This window comes from Chenopodium album, chromosome 16, assembly GCF_948465745.1.
Source record: "Chenopodium album chromosome 16, dcCheAlbu1.1, whole genome shotgun sequence".
Classification (NCBI taxonomy): domain Eukaryota; kingdom Viridiplantae; phylum Streptophyta; class Magnoliopsida; order Caryophyllales; family Amaranthaceae; genus Chenopodium; species Chenopodium album.
The window spans coordinates 270,767-289,906 of record NC_137849.1 but is presented as its reverse complement, the minus strand read 5'-3'; the positions used below and the strand labels follow the sequence as shown (position 1 = coordinate 289,906).

Below are 19,140 nucleotides of genomic sequence, written 5' to 3'. Positions count from 1 at the left end.
AATTATTTTTACTAAATATTATTTCTTTACGGTGAACTAAACACAGTCTTATTGAACTTATTGGAACTTATTAAACCTTATTGAATTTATAAGAACTTATTGGATCTTATTAGACCTTATTATTAGACTTGATTAAAACTTATTACAATTTGTTTAGCTTATCGAAACTTATTACACTTTATTTAATTTATGAGAAGTTATTAGACCTTATTCAACTTATTAGACTTTATTAAACTTATTGGACCTTATTATAACTTTTTCGAACTGATCTGAACTTATTAGAAATGAAACTTATTTTTATAAGGTGAAGAGAACAAGCCCTAAGTGGGACAGAATTAAAGTAGGGGTAAATAACGAGTGCGCATCAGTTGATTAGCCACTAGCATTATTAACGGTTTAATCAATAATGTGTACCATTTATGGTAGAACTACTATTGATATTAGCGGTTCTACAACATACATGTATATTATTAGCTACTCCATCCGTGTTTAAATAAATGTAACATTTTCCTTTTCTGGTCGTGTTTAAATAAATGAAATGTTTTCGTTTTTTAGTAACTTCTCTCTATTTTTTTTAATAACACTCTTTTTAAATAACATTCTATCAACTAAGAGCACACCTCGGATTATCAGGCTTATAGACGAAAAGATGTTAATCAATTCTTTTATGGGCCATGCTTTGCAATATAATACACTTTTTATGTTATTTTATTTTAAAAAATAAAAAAATAAAAAAAAAGCATCATGAACCACCGCATCACCATATGTCCATCATCTTCGTCTTCCCCTTGCAATCTCAATGGTCTATACTATTACTATCCCCCTGTCATCTCGCCAGTCAACCACGAACCACCACCATCATCTCCGCTTTCCCTTTTTTGTCGCAGTCGCCATCACCATCACAACCCCAAATTCCTCTCCGAAAGGTCCTCTTCGCATCCCTCTTCTTCTTCCTCCTTCCTCTTCTTATTCCTCTTTCCTCAACAACCACCAACGCCGCTTCGTGACTCTAACAAGAAGACGCCCTAGTAGAAAAAAGGTGTAAATTAAGGTCATATCAACCTCTTCGGACAAAATGGTGTAAATTAAGCATTTTGAAGCGCCACAGGCGATGGTGACGGTGGTGTGCAGCTTGCTCATGTGGAAGAAGAAGGTGGGTTGGCTGGTTATGGTGGAATGAAGAATGAAGGAAGAAAGGGATGAAAATACAAAGATGCCCCCAATTAAATAAATGAAATGACATAAATACCCCATAATTCCCACACCATGTTTATCAGACCTGATAAACTTGTATTTTCTCATTAACTAATGGTCCCCACAAAACCCTTTACTTTTTTCTCTCTCCTCAAACTTATACTCCACTACCTATTATTTTGATAAATTTAATTAACCTTCCTAAAACTCCGTGAAAGTCAAAACGTTTTATTTATTTAAACACGGAGGGAGTATTTTCTTAGAACTTATCAAGACGATAGACCTGTATTTTTTCGTAAATACAATTTAGATTAATGGCCTTTTAGATTGTGAAGTCTATTTGATTAACCCTATGCATTGTGAATTTGAAGTATAGGCTAATCAAATCGCTATTGCTTGAAGGCCTTAGTTGAAGGATTGTAAATGGAACAAATATTCGTGTCTGGTTGGATGCATGGCTACCAGGGACACCGGAAAAAGCTCCTACTCATGGTCCACATTATGATCCAGGTTTTCGGGTTTTAGATTTGATTGATGCACCTTCAGCTTTCTGGAACAATAAGGCGTTGCGAGAATTATTTTTAGCTGAAGATTGTAAGTCCATTATCCAAATACCCTTAGCTACCTCTACCTAATGATTCGTTATTTTGGTGGCCATTAAAAGATGATGTTTATAATTTAAAATCTGGGTACTGACTTGGAAGAATGAGTCATATTAATGGCGTGGAGAATGGAGTTGAGGATGAGGAACAAGAGGCGTGGCGCGTTATTTGGAGACTAAGTGGTCCTTCGAAACTAAGCCACTTCTTATGGAAAATGTGTAAGGGGTAGGAGTGTTCAAAATTTGGTCTGGACCGGAAAAATGGACGGGTCGAGAAATTTATATTTCCGGTATTTTGTTTGGTCCGGTCTGATTCAAAACCCTATAAAAATAGGTCTTGGACCGGATCGTTTTTTTTTTGCTTAAAATTATAAATAAAACTTTTAATAATGATTAAAATTATCCTTAATAAGCTTGAAAAAATTTGGTCGTATGATATTTTTGTACTAAACATACAAAAAAAGACGTTAAAAATGTTGTTTTTCCTTTATTTGTTTTTCCAAAATTTCCAAAAATTGTTTGAAATTTAGAAATTTTTCTATAAAAACTCGAAAATTGGTCCAAACCTGTCCGGTCCGGGTTCGTTCTTCGATTTTTAAAATTCAATTTTTCGGTCTTCGGTCTAGTTCGATTTTGGACCAATGAATAGCCCTAATAAGGGGTGTGTTGCGGTTAAGCAAGAGCTCTTTCGAAGGTATATAGCGGGGGATGATTTGTATGGGATGTGTGTTGGTGGAGTAAAATCTGTCACTCATGTGCTTTTTGATTGTCTTGCAGCAAAAGTTGTTTGAAATGATAGCCACTTTCGGTCTATTTTAAATGATTCTCCGAACTCCTCTTTTCTCTCAAAGCTTGTATGGCTTACTGATAAATTAGATCGTGATGAGTTATGTATGCTATGTGCCATGATAAGGTCCCTTTGGTTTTCCGGGAATAAGATGGTTCACGAGGGTTTGTCTCTAAACACTTCTCAAACGGCTACCAGTTATGTAAAGCTTGTTGAGGATTATTGTATATATGCCAAGAAAGTGTTCTCCGACCAACCTCGAACTGCATGTCACTCTTTAACAACGTGACAACGTCCCTTAGAAGGTTTTATAAAAGTAAATGTGCATGCTCATGTAGCTACTTCCTATATGGGGTTGGGGGCAGTGGCAAGGAACCATCAAGGGGAGCTCGTTTGGGCTGCGGTAAGAAAAGTTGAGTGTGTGTGAGAGGTAAGAGTGTGCAGAAGTAGTAGATGTACGATATGTGCTCTTGGTGGCTAGGTGCCTGGGTGTATCATGGGTATGGTTGGAAGGTGATTCTTCTTCTCATTTTCTGTGTGTGCTGCAATTAACAACAAAGGTGCTCACCAATTTGATTAATTTATGATAATATTAGCATGTTATCTAAGTATTTTTAATGCATTTATTTCTTCTTATATTAGAAGGACAGGTAACACAGCTGCCCACCTTATAGGAAAATGAGATACTTGTGTTTGCTCGAAATTTGTTTGTATGGATTCATTTCCATAGAGTCTTATATATTTAGCGGATTTGATTTGTAATATTACTGTCTACGTGTTTCTAGAAAAAGAAAAAAAGTAAAAACAGTTGAAAATTCCTTGATTCAAAAAAGAAAACCTCAAAAGTAGTCACAGTTAGCACAGGACTGATAGAAATTGGTCCGCACCGTTTCTGATAAACCCTATACCCAGCGTTTAAGCCCTATTTTCATTGTTGTTGTTCTCGTTCACTTGTTAAACCCAGAAATGGTGAAACTGAATGCAGATTTGATTTGGAAGAGTCCTCATTTCTTTAATGCTATCAAAGAGCGCGAATTAGATCTTCGAGGTTTGTCTCCTCAATCATTTTTCTATATCTTCGTAAATTTTGTAATTCTCTGAATCATTGAGAGTGTTTATGTTTGTAACTTAGCGTTCTACAGATTATTTATTTGAATCCCGAATCAATGTCATTTAGGCTGGGAATTCCCCGTTCTACCATAACTTACCAATTAGGTTAATTTAATGCTAGTAGTTTTTAATTATCTTTGCTTGCTTAATGCTTATCAACAACACTTCTGTTTGATGGAATATCAATGTTATGTGTAATTGTTAGAGTTAATGGGGGAATTCCCCGTTCTGCTTGCTTAATGCTTATCAACAACACTTCTTGTCGCCGTCTGTTGTTGTTATCTATAATTATTTTGCTCCAAAACATCAATCGTATTGTGGACATCAATCCCGTTTGTAAATCTTTATCCTCACTATGGAAAGATCCATCAGGAACGTTTTTTCAGGTTTCAATTACAACAAACTACAATCTACTTATCTCTCCCCTTTATTCCACAGGAAACAAGATTGCATACATAGAGAACTTGGGTGCAACTGAGGTAATTTCTGTTCAGAGAGAATACATAACTACGATTTTATCCATGCGTTATGCTCCCCTCCATGTTATTGCAAGCTTTATTATACCAGTATGCATTTGTTTTAGGTTTTCTGATGACCCAGTTGCTTTGGGAATTGGGACAGGAAAAATTACTTTTTGAACCTTGTTTCTGTCACGGAGTAGTCTAGCTACTATTAAACTATTGTAAATATTCCAGATGCGATATTGTAGTGAAGCTTCCATGGAGTAGTCTAGCTACTGTTAGTCTGTTACACTATTTTAAAAGTTCCAGATGTGATATAATAGTAAAGCTTATGTTTTGCTCACATAAGCTACAGCTGGTAAAATGTGCACTGTCCAGTTTTTTTAACGGCTGATTTTGTTGAATAGCTTTACTGGTGTGTCAGCTATGTCCTCACATTTGTAGTTGTATGTTGCTGCTTAACTGAGAATACTTTGGACAATACTTGTTTGACTTTCATTTTTTCACACTGATGTGCAGGATCAATTTGACACAATTGACTTGTCAGACAATGAGATTGTAAAGCTCGAGAACTTCCCCTATTTGAACCGATTGGGAACTTTGTTACTGAACAACAATAGGATTACGCGCATAAATCCGAACATAGGAGGTGAGATGACTCATTCACTCTCACCCTTCTCTTATATTCTGCTTGCTTGAGAAAGAGGTGGGAGCTCAGGTGACAGAGTTCCTTACATCTTCATTTTGGATGTTGGGTGTTCAAGTCTTATGTACGTCAACTACCATTATCTTGCTTGAATCTTTGACAAATTTTAACTGTTTGAATTTGCAGAATATCTGCCAAAACTGCATACACTTGTTCTTACAAATAATCGACTTGTCAATTTGGTTGAGATTGATCCACTTGCATCAATTTCAAAGCTGAAATTTCTTAGCCTGCTGGACAATAATATTACTAAGAAGCCAAATTACCGCTTGTACGTGATATACAAATTGAAATCACTGCGTGTGCTGGACTTCAAGAAGGTGAAGCAAAAGGTGAGTTAAATGCATTTTCTCACATTTTGCCATGCAATTTGTTCGAGCATATTAGTTTTGAAGATTTTTGTGCTGGCAGATTTGTTCAAAGTTTTGCAGCACACATATCGAGTTGTACTTTCTAAACCCCATGATGTTTAGGAGCAGGAAACAATCGCTACCACTTTATCGGCATAGGGTTCTTTCTCTTATTGCATATCTTTGAGATTGTGTATTTGATTATGAGTCGTGGACTCATGGTTGGTACTTGAAATGGATGTAGTTTTGCACGGAAGTGTGCACTGGTTATGCCAAACTAGCTTGCATATCAAGTAGTCAGACAAAAGACAGCAATGTCTTTTCTAAATGCTACTATGGCATACGAAAGCCCTGTGACTACATGTTTATATGCAAGGATTAAGTGAAGGTGTAGTTCTTGATTTTACCATGACTTCAACAACTAATCGAGAACAAAGGAGAGAACTAGAGTTGAGGATTTCCGGTTTCAATTAACTAATTTATGGCATGAAATGACAAGAGAGTGTGAAGAGAGAATGTTTGGTGATAGTCAATTTGGTTTGGTGTTAAGAATTTTTACTATTGAAGCCACCATCCTTTATGAATCACACTAGATACTAACTATGGGAAATGGATGCATCATGGTACTTTTTAAAAAATGGGAAAAGTATAATAATGAGTGTCTAGGAAGTTTATTTGAGGTTTTAAGGAATCTTCTTTAAGACTAGTTTGAGAACATCAAGAGGCTAAAGAAAGCAATATACTCCGTATTTTTTTGTTATCGGGTTGTATTTAGGGTAATTCTTGCCACGCCCCCTACTCCCCTCCTATTTTTTTCTGGTCTGGTGATGGATTCTTAATGAAGATAGTCAAAGAGAATTTTCCTTTTTGTATGTTATTTGTAGAAATTATCTTGTTAGTGGCTAGGACAAGTAAGGGTACCAACAATTAATTAGAAATCTTAGAATTTGAAGTCGAAAGAGATTGGAGTTGGGTGAGTAATGTCAGAATGTACACTAATTGTTTGGGTGATTGTAGGTGACAAAGAATTCAATCAGGATTGGGATTTGGGACAATTGCCATATTTTAGTAGGATTCAATGATGCTATTGATCTCTATCAATCAATTCTACAATGAAACCGTAGGAAACATGATAAATCAAGGTATATGTTGGGTGGTTGAGGTGAAGGAACACATTAGGGGTCCTATGTGACAAGAGAATACCCTGTTAAGAAATCAAATTATCGAGTTCTTGACTCTTTGTTATGCTGCATGGTAGTGAACTGAAGCTTATGAGTTTGTGGGCAGATATAAGAAGAGGTAAATCAATATTGAGGTGGTTAGAGACAGTTGGAGACCTTGGGTTAACCTTTGCATTGCAAGTAGCACAGCTATAAAGATGAAGCTAAGGAATAGTGAGAAAATAAAGAAAAGAGAGTGAGGTAGCCTAATAAGAATTAGAAATAGAGGGATCACATATGAAGATAAATCAGGACATAGCTTGTGATAATATTTACATAACCTTTAAAACTGCTCTAAGTAGGTAGCTTTTCTTTTCTTGTGTTGCTAGGGCACTTTTTCCCCATAAAGTTGTGTTGCTAGGGCGCTTTTGCCCTTATGCTATTTCCTTCTCCCTGCTTACTTCTCTTTATTCTGCTAGCTCCTTTTCCTTGCATGTTCGTAACTTCAGTATGATACTTGCATTGCTGTATTATTTTGTTCCCATTCATATGTTCTTACCTACAATCTTTTCAGAAATAAATTTCTTACCCTTTCTTGGTGTGACAAATTGCTTGTGTGTGTGTGTGTTTAGAAATAAATTTCTTACCCTTTATTGGTGTGATAAATTGCGTGCGCGCGTGTGTTTATGGGTGTGCGTGTGTATTAAGGTTTAAGCTGTCTTAAACATGATTGATTTTTAGTACAATCCTTCCATTGCTTCCTTTTTCACGTGTAAGTGTGTAAATAGTCTGGACATCTGTTGCAATCACACTTTTGTTTTGCTCTGTAGTATTTTATAGATCCTTAACTTGGTGTTTTTATCATCTATATAGGAACGAGAAGAGGCAGATAAGCTCTTTTCATCCAAGGAAGCTGAAGAAGAGGCCAAAAAAGTAGTGAAGACAGTCACATCTGAGGAGGCACCCATTGTTGAGGAGGTTTCAAAAGAAGAACAAGCACCCAAAGCTCCTACTCCAGAGCAAATCATAGCTATCAAGGTATATTAAGGGGCTTGACCTTTATTGTCTCTCCTTAATGAGATTTCTGTGCTTCTCTATGATGCTGAATTTCCTGCTTTAGTATACTAAGATGTTTTATTACATTTTCATGGCATTAGGGATAAGTGTGTGAGTGTTGTACGTGTATGAGTCATACATGCATGGAAAAACGTCTTGATTATCTCTAACAACTTCACGCTGGGAACAAAATGTTGGCTACTCACAATATTTAAACTAAGATGGGCCATATTGACAACATTGTATTTATAGCATACATAATACATGGCATATATACTTCGTTGTAGATTGCTAAGTTGCTAATAATGTTTAATGTAAGTGTATTGATAGATTTATCTTAAGACATACCAACAAAATAATCTTTTATGGATTTGATTGTTATGTAGTAAAAATATGCTTAGTGTAGGTCACACTAAAATGGGCACAAATTCTTGAAAAATCATGATGTGGACACATAATAAAAAGGGATTATAAAGAAAAGAAATGAAGCATTCAAGTATGTTTAAGTCATATGGGTTTCTATGTTTCGAATACAGGATATACACCTGTGTGTGATAGACTAACATTTTATCTAAAGATATTAAAGAATGTAATAAAGGTAGAAGCAAATGAAGAAGATTATGTAAGAAATAGGAAAATTTTGCTAGAACAGCATTCTATGTGTCATATTTTGGAAATAACAACTACTACTGTATCTTATATGTTCTAAAATTTAGGTTTTTGGTACTGCTTAATAGAATGTATAAAACCTATTGAAGAGGCACATGCCACATTTTAATCGACTGGTCTATTATTATCAATATTTTGATTTTTTTTCTTGCTTTTTTTTCGTTACTTTCTCCCTCTTTGTTTTTGTATAAAAGGAACTTACAAAAACCTAATCCTCCAGTGACCTTTCTTGCCCATTTTCTTATCCCCCCCCCCCCCCCCCCAACACTCTCATAACAAAGTTTGTTGGGCTGAAATTGCCTTGTTGAAGGTAGGGAGTTTAAAATTGCTCAATTATTTTAATTTGCTACATGATTGGAATCTGGTACTTGGGAAGGAGAACATACATAAAAGCTCAACACACACTAAGGCAATGGGGTTCAGGGGTCTTGCCAAGCTTAGATATGCCTGATTGAAGTGGTGCTCTTTCTAAAATAATTATTAAAAAAAAGTTAGAGTGAAATATATTGATGTGAGCTTCAAAGAGTAAGGGATAGATTTTTCCCTACTTGATCGATTCTCATCACCCTCCCTTGTGGCTTTTTAAAAACAAAAAAATTATAAAAATTCTGATCCGAGCTTCAAACTCTTCTCTTAGATTGCCTCACTAAGGTAAATATCGGTGTATCACCTCTCAACTATTTTATTTACCTTTATACACTTGAAAATAGAAATAGAGAAGCCATGAAAATTGTACAAGGAGGATAAAGAGTGAGAATGTACCGGTGAGGTTAATAAAATACCATGAGAATTGAGTAAGAAGAGAGAGCAAAAAAGATCTAGTTTGGTGAAGAGTGTGGGGCAGGTGAAGTTGGTAATGGCTAAGATGGGGGAAGATGGTGGTTTGGAAGTGTGTGAATCGAATGAGAATAGGAAGATGGCTGGCTTATGGTGGGGGCTATAGAATGCCTTAAAGGATTAGGTAGGGAGTAGGGATGCAATTCAATCTGAGTTCGATTTGAATCCGTTTAAACATAATCCGAAATCGAATAGGATGTGGATCGGACTTGGACCCTGCTCAAAGTCCGACGGAGTATCCGAGTCCTCGGTTATATTTAAGTACATTATGTTTAGATTTTATATTCTAGGTTTTTTCGAATTTTTTACGCACTAATATGATGTAAAAAATATTATTAGAGACAATGCAAGCATTTATAAGTAATATATCACACATTATTTTTTTTTAAAAAAAGGGTACTCAGATCTATTCGGATGTCCGAATAAATGGACCGGATTGGGATCCTTGAGATGTGAGTTGGATTCTGACTCGGACTCGGATCCAGATTCAGATTTAGCCTCATCCGATCCGTTGCCATTCCCTTAAGGGACTTAGGGAGTTGTGTAATTAATTCAAGTCTAGCTCCTCGTAAGCTTGTGCGACTTGAATTTTCGTATAGCTGAGGATTTTAGGCTGCCATTTGTTACGTGGCATTCCTGAATTTTCTTTTACTTTCTGTCACCTAAAAGTTTGACAATACAAACCCTACTTTGATCCCTAGTCAGCAAGCATCAATACCTTAGGAGCGTGGCCAAGGATCAAGTCTTTGGCCTTAGCTTTGCACTTAGTCTCTAGGGCGCGTATCACTTTGTAATGAACTAACTTTTGCAAGAATATGAATTGAATAAAAAAGACAAAATATAGCAGAAAGGTTTAAGCTTTCATTGATTTCAGCCAAAAGGTTAACAAGATAACTTGAGGTTATCACTCTCAACTTGTCAAGGGGTAACTTCAGGTTATCAATCTTTTTCTATTTTCTCAATGCTCAACATCACATTAAGGCTAAGCCCTTCTTTATATATAGTACAAGCTTACTACAAAAAGCACTGCAATCTTAATTACTATTTGACTTCACTGCTGACCACAGTCACAGCACCCCTTCCCACCTTGTTGAACTCATCTTAGTGGTATATTGATTTCTTTTGTCTGCTTGTTGCTGATCCCCTTGCAAGCCGCGGTTCTTCCCCCTCCTTGTATAGACTTTGAGTAGTGGCTGTACGGCTTACCGCTGATTCATCACACACTTTGGTGCGCCTTTCACCTGTTATTACATATATATACTAACTCGAGCTTGAGTAGCTTGCGAGTTGCATTGTATTATTAATGCCCTAAGATTAGGAAGGGAAAATAGTGGGACTTGTGTTTATGGGCTTTTGTGGACCTAATTGTAAGTGGAGAGGAATATTTACCAATAGAGAATTTTTAATAATAGTGGAAGATGCCAACTTTTCAGGGGTGGAGTGTAATAGACTTTGATTTTCAGATTATAAGTTCTATTGAACAAGAAATTTAAAGATAAAAGCTTGAGTCTTTGATTGATAATGGCAGAAATTTGGATACAAAAGTGATAGGTTAATAGCTTTAGGCTATTACTCTCTTGATATCTTTAGGTTATCACTCTCTTAGTAACTTGAGGTTACCATTCTCTTTCATTCCACAATACAAATCTCATTCCCTTTTATAATCAAGCAAAACTACAAAAATAACCTAATATTAATAGTGTGTGTCATCTACAGCTCAAGAGTATCAGATTTCAGCCACTCTCTAGTGCTTCTTTAATTAATTTGTCTCCTAGTTTCATCAATTAATTTTGTCTCCTAGTGTTACTCCTTGTACCGGGTCCGTTACATGGAGGGAGTAAAAGGCACCTTCCTATTTATTTATATAAAAAAGGAAAGTGGTACATGTCCTTGCATAATGCATTTTAAGAAAGAGATTAGATAAGGTTAACATACAAATTTAGCTTAAATAGGTTAAACAAAAATAACATAACATGTCTCTCTTAACAGTGTTCATATTATATTTGTTAATGTCCATTTACCTTTTAATCACCTTAAAATGCGTGTCAAGGGGACATGTTGCAATTAATAAAAAAACTGAGGAAGTATAATTTTTACAGTAAATTTGAACAAGGAAGGGAAACTGTTGCAGCATAAGTACTTTAACTTGAAATAGCAGCTGCAAATTTCTTGTGGAACTCATTGCCCATATTGGAATCAAGAGAACTAGAAGAAATGAAGTATAGCAGAGGCATTTATATAATAGCTATTTACGGACCAAGCTGAAATAAGGAAAAAAGAAAAAAAAAAAAAAACAAGATATACGAAACAAACAAATATTCTGTTAACTTTGCTTAAATTTGTTAAAGAACAGATTGCTGGCAAAGAAATTTATAAATAAGAAAATTTCAAAAAGTAAATAGTACTAATAAAAAAGACTGAAATGTGTGTGAGCATTATTGTTTATAACGTTATACGATATTTTTCTGCAAATTGCATCGCTCCACATTGGTTGCAGGCAGGAGCCAGGCAAGGAATGTGAAGGCTAAGGTCATAGTTTGTCAACGAGGGGAAATTAAGAGTGATGATTTCTCAAATTCTCTTGGCTTGAGTTCATTAAATGGATGACTTCACAATGTCACCATTTAATGAATGTGGTGAGCATGATTTGGGAGTCTTTAATATAAAGGAATTCCATGAAATGGCTTAATAGGGACTGCAGTGCCTCTGGCTGTGTCCCACGTATGTTCTATCTTTGTCAGAAAAGAGAAATTTTGGATATACCTGATGCAGTTGGTAGATGTTACTGCAATGTAGACCAATACTGGGTATTTATGGTCTAACCAGAAATCTAAGATAGGCTAGTTAGCTTTCATCCTAAATTTGGCTGAGTAGGCATCTCACTCTTATTATTAGTGTTAGTGATATTGAATCTATTCTTTCTCAGGTTAGTGATAACTACTATTTTTAGAAACTTACTAAAGTCATTTAACACTAGATCCATAAATCAAGTACTGTGGCATTTCCTCAGTTTGTTTGCCATAAACATCTACTTTTGTATGAGATATTTCAGCTAATACATGGATTTTCTGAATCCTTATATACTTAGAGATGCTTATCATGATATTATCAATTAAAAGTGGAGTTATTATAAGCAAGTTAATATTTTTTGATATGATTCATACATGAGCTGGTATCTTCTGTACAACTTAATAACTTATGCTTTTCCAAAATTACTCACTGATGTGTTGCTCCCATGGCTTGACTCAGTGGTTACTGATTAAAACTTATGGCTTTAGTCATTGAGTTGATATTGAAGTTTAAATTGGGTGATCCTGTAACAACTGTGTCAGAGTTTATGGGACTTGATGTTGATTTTTCTTAATTTGTGCAGGCTGCTATTGTGAATTCTCAAACACTTGAAGAAGTTGCCAGGCTTGAAAAGGTTACTAGCTTGTCGTTATGATTATTTTTTCCTTTTCGTTTCAGAGATTTTCTTTGAACCTTGAAATTTTCATTTTTTTTTCTTCTCATTTAATATTTGATTGTGGGCTGGTGGTGGAGATTTAGGTCCTTTCAGTTGTTTGCTACTCATCTTACTGACTCACTGTGACTAAACATTTTACCTCTATAGGCACTGAAGTCTGGCCAACTCCCTGCTGATTTGAAGATTTTTGACACAGAGATTAATAACAATGCAGCTACCCAGGATGACAAGATGGTTACAGATGGCCAAAATGAGACAAATGTGCCGTCAGAAGATGCTGGATTGGTCAACAAGACTGATGAACATACAGCTATGGACCAAGATTAAATGGTATTGTTGCCTTTTTGTGTACTTATTAGTAACCCACCACAAGGACTCAGTCTGTTCTCCCTAAATTCTAGCGACATGCCATTGTGCAATTTAATGGCTGTTGTGAGTTGTGACGATCAAATTTCAACTTGGCTCTAGGCTATTGATCATTATTTGATTTGATTATAGTGGTTCAATGAGTAATGTTTAACATAATTTATTATGAATTTAGGGCTGTTATAAAGGGCTTAAGGCCTAGTCCAGTTTACCTTATTTTCACTTATTTCTTGAAAAGCAAGCTCTGGCAAGTTCAAATAAGGTTAGATAAGTTCAGGAAAACTAAGTTCTGAACTTCTGATCAGGGTTAATAAGGGCTATCCATGGTCAAATGACAACTGAAATAGGCTCTTATGAGGTCTAATATTATTTTGCTTTTCCAAATATTTTTAGCATCTGAATTTGTTTGTTTGTTTTTTTATTTTTATTTTTTACTCCAATCGGCTGATCTGACATACATGTAACTTCTGCTTGTATCAGTTTAATAGATGACTTGGGAGCTTATTAGACCCTAAGGTTATTGTTGTTGATCCATATGGTTTCCATTTTCTAATATTTGGGATTAAATTTACGTGTGACAAAAGTATGTGATAGGTACTCAACTATATTTGCTGGTTCTGGTTTGGAAGGTTTATTTCTCAGATACTTATTAGTGATATTGTTGGTATGTTGTTCTTTGTGAGTAACCTGCTTCCATCTGTTTTGTTTTTGTTTGGCACTTCGATTAAGGCCCATAATCTGAGTCCACATCCTTTCCAAGTTCACATTTTCCTCAGTCCTTTGGGTGGGTGCTGGGAGCTTCTAATGATAGGCTGTGGCTTGAACTTGTTATGAATGTCTGATATTCCTTTTTGTTCTTTCTTTGAATGCTTGCGTTTTGTAAAGAATATGTTGGGTTTTTACAATTTGCTACCGTGTGAAACTACTAGGAAGTTGAATCAAGTCCACTAGTGTACATGCCTTCCTCGTTTTTGTGTGTTTAGACAAACGTGTAGGAAAATCTAGTGAGATATTTTTTTCATGTTCCTATTTGTTGAGGAAATCAAGTTTGATCTAGGCTGAATAACTCTGCTCTACTGATCTCAAAGATGTTTTAAATAGATAAACACGGAATATAATGGGCCATACTTTCCTTACATATCTAATTTTTTGTTATCATCTTTCTGATGGTGTCACCTGTATCGCTATGCCTTCTGGGCTCACTTTTTATCTAAAATCTTTGGCACGTGTAAGTAATATTACACTTAGACATAGACATCTGGGTATTGTGCTTGCAATGTGTTAACTAAGCTTCTTTTTCATTTTTGGTGCAGAGCTTGGGTAGGCCTGGTAATTTGATATTGTCCCTTATATGTCTAACCCACAAACTTGGCTATGCAGTTCCAGCTCCAGCTCTTTGCTTTGAATGCTTTCCCTCCATACATCTATGGCTTGAATGTGGAGGCTACTTGAAATGCTTAAACTCATCAATTTTCCACATTATGTGTATATTGATGTGTGACTTCAGATATTAGTCATTATATAGAGAAGCTGTGTTTTGGCAACAGAATTGTAAAAACTGGAGACACTAGGCCGCTGTAGTATTTTAGTTCTTGTACATTTCAGATTTGAAAGTTCTATCCAAAGCCAAAATTTTCTGGCCAGTTATTTCCTTAGTGATGTAGTGGAAGCTTTGGGCAACCAATCAAATTGGTTTGGGAGCTGTACGTCTGTGTTTGCTTCTTTCTATTGTAATTTGGTTCTAAAATGATTTTATTTGGACCATCCTTCTCTGTTTAAACCCTTGAGATGTTATGTTTGTGACTGGAATCATCTTTTGCAATTCGTAACTACTAATGTGACAAAATTCCAACGAAGTCACATATTTGAACTTAATCATTTAGCGACTTTGTAGACCTAACGAAAGATGTGTTATGTTTACGCACCAACTATAGCCTTCAAATTTAAGGCCAATAAGTAGACCTAGGGAACACTCTACTAGTTCAATTGAATTTTGGAAAAAAAAATTTTCTCAAAATTAATCTAAAAGCGGGAATTATAACCTTAAATTTTAAGGCCATTAATAATTTCTACTTTGGCTTGGACAAAAAAAAAGGTCAAGAGCTTCCTATTTATCATTGAGACCCTTAGGTGCCATTTTGGTGGTTGAAGCCATCTATTGTATTTTGCATTGCCACCCTTTATTTGATCATTATTACCACGACCCTTTATATCACTTATTAGTAGTTGTATATGGTTTCAAATAACATTATATGCCTTCAGAATGCATGTTCCATCTCTCTTTTTATTTCATTTTTCTTAGAAATAGACTTGATTTTTTGAATTGCGAGGTATCATTCTGAGTTTAATATATACTAAGTATAATTTCGTGAATAAAGAAAGAGATCCGATCCACTCTCATAATCTTAGGAAGAGGGAAGGAATGAATCTAGAGAAAGAAGATCCCCATCCCCATCTCTCTCCCTCTCCCCCTCCCCCTTTTTCATATTAATAAAGTAACAAGTGATAGTCAAAACCACTATTTGTGTTATTTCTAGCAAGTATCAAGAATAAAGTCTAAACCTCTGAGGGGCATTCTTTAGTCATATGGGTTTGATCCTTTTGAATTCATTGTATTAGTTTCACTTCCTACTCACAGTCAGCTGGCACAGAGGAGAACAGCCCTACAAAATAGCAAATCTTCCTTCCAAAAGCTTCTCCCCTCTCTTCTTCTAAGAACATAAAATTATTGTGAAATTGCTAGAAGTTGAAAATTTGACACTTACATGAACGTAGCAACTATGTATGAGCGACTGAGAGGTTAAAATAAAAATATACTGCAATATCTGGACTTAAAAAATTGTTTTCTATCTTATTTCCATGATTACTCAAATATTCATGGAGTTTCTTCAATGCATGAATTGATAGCAAATAACCAGGTTGTATCACAACAATGAATCACAACAAGACTAACATACACAACTCAGGGACATGTTTTGGCCTCAAGCCTCTGCTTTTTATAGTACCTACACACCAATGGCAAACAAGTTGATCCCAAGGTAGCATTTAATGAAATTCATAGCAAACCAAAGCAAAATAGGTATCAAATCAGATATGTGGTAGGTACAAACTAAGTGATACCAATCGAAGTTCTAGGTAAAAATGCTATAGAATCACGAAAGAAATAGGTAATGGAGCGATCATCCAAAAGCACAACCATAAAAAGCACAGTTTGCATCCGCATTCATCTGTAGGCTTCTGGACGCTTAGGCTTGCTTTGAACAATGGCCTCAATTTTCTCCATTACTGGAGCTGTAAGCATAGGAATTACACTGATAGCTTTCATATTTTCTTCAACCTGCAACAGCAAAATTCAATTTACTAAAAATAAAATTTATGTTGATTGCTAGAGTAGAGTGGCAAGCTTAGAAAGTAAAGAATTTCATACTAGTGGCAAATGTAAGAACGTAACAGTTACACATTAAAAGCATCGCACATACTCTTACTGGTAAAATTAATTTACTAATGTGTTTAGTCACCTTTAATATAGCATAAAGCAATCAATCAATCAATCTTTATATAGCATTAAGCATAGATTGAAAAAACCGCATAACATTTGCCTACCCTGAAAATATGATGCCTTGCATGTTTTAGATGAATTGAAGACGAAATCATTTAGAATTCTGATATACTGTATGTTTTTTGAAACTAGCACTAAAAGAATTCCATCATATTTTTGGTACACCATTGATAATGAGCAAGGAAAAGAAGTAAACAAATGTAGATGGTACAGAGAGATGTCCACAAACAATAAGAAGGCTTACCTGGTATTCTTTGGTTGCACCAGTAATAACTGATGAGACATTAGGATTTGCAGCACACCAAGCAATGGCTAATTGAGGTAAGGTTACACCTAATTCATCTGCAATTGGTTTTAGTCCGTTGACTTTTTTGAGGACATCGTCAACCAAGGACCTGCTTGCTAGATTCTACCATCAAATAAATACAAGGAAGAAACCATAAATAAGCTATTCAGAAATATCATTTATACAGACGGTAGAATGATAAGATAATAAACATCCCAATGACTGATTAATTATCAAATAAGAAGGCTAGAAAAAGTAAAGGGAAATCATCATATTAAGGGACATAATTATATGAGTAGTTGAATAAAAATGTTGAATAGGAGTGAGTATAAGGGCATGAAAACAAGTACAAGTATAAAAAAGATGAATTGGGGGATACCTTGTAATTATCGAGGGCGAAACGACTATCAGGGGGAATGGTACCCTTGTTATATTTACCAGTGAGAACACCGGAAGCAAGGGGACTCCAGGTGGTGAGGCCAATACCATAGTTGGAATACAGAGGAAGATACTCAGACTCAACCTTATGCCTGGAAAGAAGATTGTACTCAGGCTGCTCAACAACAGGGCCAATCAAATCAAGACGATGAGCAACAGACCAAGCCTCGGTGATCTGTTGAGAAGACCACTCACTGGTACCCCAGTAAAAAGCATAACCCTTATCAATAACATAATTCATAGCCCTAACAGTCTCTTCAATGGGTGTTGATGAATCTGGTCTGTGACAGTATATCAAATCGACATAATCCATATCAAGACGCTTCAGAGATGCTTTGGTGCCTTCAATAATGTGTTTCCGAGAAAGACCCTTGTCATTTGGACCAGCTCCTCCCCAGAAAATCTTAGTTGATATAACCAGGTCTGATCTTTTCCAACCGAGTTCTCTGATTGCCTGACCCATAATCTCCTCCGCTCTTCCATTGGCGTACACCTCTGCGTTGTCGAAGAAGTTTACGCCGTGATCGCGGCAGCACTGGAGGAGTGACTTGGCTTCTTTCACATCCAGTTGGTTGCCGAAGCTCACCCATGCGCCGTACGACAGCTGGCTCACCTTCAAACCGGACCGCCCGAGGTTGTTGTACTGCATCCTCAAATATCTATCTCAATTGGATGTAAAAATGTAAAATGAATGTCAATCTCTTTCTCCAGCCGAAGTCAAGTGTCCAGATAGAACCCCAGATGCCAGATCTGATCTCTGCGATCTGTAATCTGGACAGTTTCGTATGATAAGATTCCTTTGCTTTTATCGATTCACACACCTGCCTCTCTTTTCTGCGACCACCACATGTCCCATTTTTCACCTTCCTAAAATACACCACTCAAACCGTGTTTTTTTTTGGTAGCACCGTCCAGTTATTATCAAGTACGATTATAAAAACAGGTAAGGAGATAACTTGAATTTTCAATGAAAAAGTAGGGTCTAGAATTAATGTTGCCCGTATGATTAGCAACGACAAAAGTGGTAGTATAGATTATGTATTTTTGGCAATGACAAGGATCATTGTGTAAAATATCTATTAAATGCCAATCCCATTTGCATGCTCCCGGTTTACAATAATTTTATTGTACATCGAACATTTTACGAAAAGTGATTCTTTTTCGTACAAAAGTGACCCTTTTTCTTTGCAAAAGTGACCCTTTTTCTTACAAAAGTGACCCCTTTTTTCACAAAAGTGACCCCTTTTTTCACAAAAATGACCATTTTTTTTACAAAAGTGACCTTTTTTTTTCACAAAAGTGACCCTTTTTTCACAAAAGAAATTAAGCTACATATGTAAAACAAAGTATCAAAATCAACAAAAATAAACACAAAATTAAAGATAACAATGTATAATCTATGTGCAAAGAAAAGGAATGGCATTCAGAATGCTACGTCTATAAGCAATTGATTCGTTCACATGGATCATCTTGGAAGAAATTCATGCACAAAAACCAGTGGGATGAACATAAAGGATTGGCTAAATTTGAAGCATCCTCGGCGAGAACAGGGATGAAAGCCTAGCATGAGGGGATGAAATCCGTTTGGAGGAGGTTTGGATTAACGATCGGAATTGACAACAGCGGGGAGGTTTGGGGGTTATTGAGAGATTGGAGGAAGGTTTTTGGTTGGAGAGGGGGGTTTTTTGGTGGTGGTGGCGGAGGTAAAGGGGGAGGTGGAGGTGGAGGCGGCGGCGGCAGGGGTTAAGCTGGAGCAGGGGTTGAGGTTTCACACTCTCTCTAGCTCACTCTCTCTCCTTTTTCAGGTAAAGGTTGAGCTGATTTACAATAATGATATTGTACATCCGATGTTTTCTAATATTTGTGATTAAATGCACGACAACTGTTGTAGTTGTTATAAATTTAAGGGATTATTAACAACAATAATTACCGTTGTTTAGATAAAAATTGGATTTTTCTGGGATAACAGTATGTTGGATTTTTAAGGAAAAAAAATGCGAAGGTTAGATATTTAATTTTCATTTTTTCTTATAAAATAGTACATCATAATTAACTATTCTAACTCTTGCTAATTACAAACTACTATACTCCTGT

The 19,140-nt window shown here is 35.9% G+C and overlaps 2 protein-coding genes across 4 annotated transcripts; one reads left to right on the top strand and one right to left on the bottom strand.

The window, feature by feature from the left end:
* Positions 1–3,450: 3,450 nt before the first annotated feature.
* Positions 3,451–14,414, top strand: LOC145584556 (U2 small nuclear ribonucleoprotein A'-like). Of its 3 annotated transcripts, none has more exons than XM_081641375.1 (8): positions 3,451–3,630; positions 4,131–4,171; positions 4,673–4,802; positions 4,986–5,191; positions 7,243–7,407; positions 12,305–12,355; positions 12,545–12,727; positions 14,150–14,414. In XM_081641375.1, exons 1-7 carry the CDS (start codon positions 3,549–3,551, stop codon positions 12,722–12,724), a joined length of 855 nt encoding a protein of 284 aa, XP_081497501.1. In that variant the 5' UTR covers positions 3,451–3,548; the 3' UTR covers positions 12,725–12,727; positions 14,150–14,414. The 3 variants fall into 3 exon arrangements, with proteins under 3 accessions (XP_081497501.1, XP_081497502.1, XP_081497500.1); XM_081641376.1 differs by having other exon boundaries at positions 14,144–14,414; XM_081641374.1 differs by having other exon boundaries at positions 14,077–14,414.
* Positions 14,415–15,594: 1,180 nt separating this feature from the next.
* On the bottom strand, positions 15,595–17,959 carry LOC145585967 (putative voltage-gated potassium channel subunit beta). The gene is made up of 3 exons (XM_081642657.1): positions 16,988–17,959; positions 16,567–16,731; positions 15,595–16,100 (listed from the first exon to the last, which is right to left on the bottom strand). Exons 1-3 carry the CDS (start codon positions 17,693–17,695, stop codon positions 15,987–15,989), a joined length of 987 nt encoding a protein of 328 aa, XP_081498783.1. The 5' UTR covers positions 17,696–17,959; the 3' UTR covers positions 15,595–15,986.
* Between the last annotated feature and the right edge of the window lie 1,181 nt (positions 17,960–19,140).

Excerpts from the sequence above, each read along its gene's own strand:
- LOC145584556 (XM_081641375.1), top strand. The coding sequence starts at position 3,549 with ATGGTGAAACTGAATGCAGATTTGATTTGGAAGAGTCCTCATTTCTTT. Across the intron at positions 5,192-7,242 it reads TCAAGAAGGTGAAGCAAAAG|GAACGAGAAGAGGCAGATAA; the intron begins GTGAGTTAAATG and ends TCATCTATATAG. Across the intron at positions 7,408-12,304 it reads AGCAAATCATAGCTATCAAG|GCTGCTATTGTGAATTCTCA; the intron begins GTATATTAAGGG and ends TAATTTGTGCAG.
- LOC145585967 (XM_081642657.1), bottom strand. The coding sequence starts at position 17,695 with ATGCAGTACAACAACCTCGGGCGGTCCGGTTTGAAGGTGAGCCAGCTG. Across the intron at positions 16,732-16,987 it reads TCGCCCTCGATAATTACAAG|AATCTAGCAAGCAGGTCCTT; the intron begins GTATCCCCCAAT and ends ATTTGATGGTAG. Across the intron at positions 16,101-16,566 it reads GTGCAACCAAAGAATACCAG|GTTGAAGAAAATATGAAAGC; the intron begins GTAAGCCTTCTT and ends TTGCTGTTGCAG.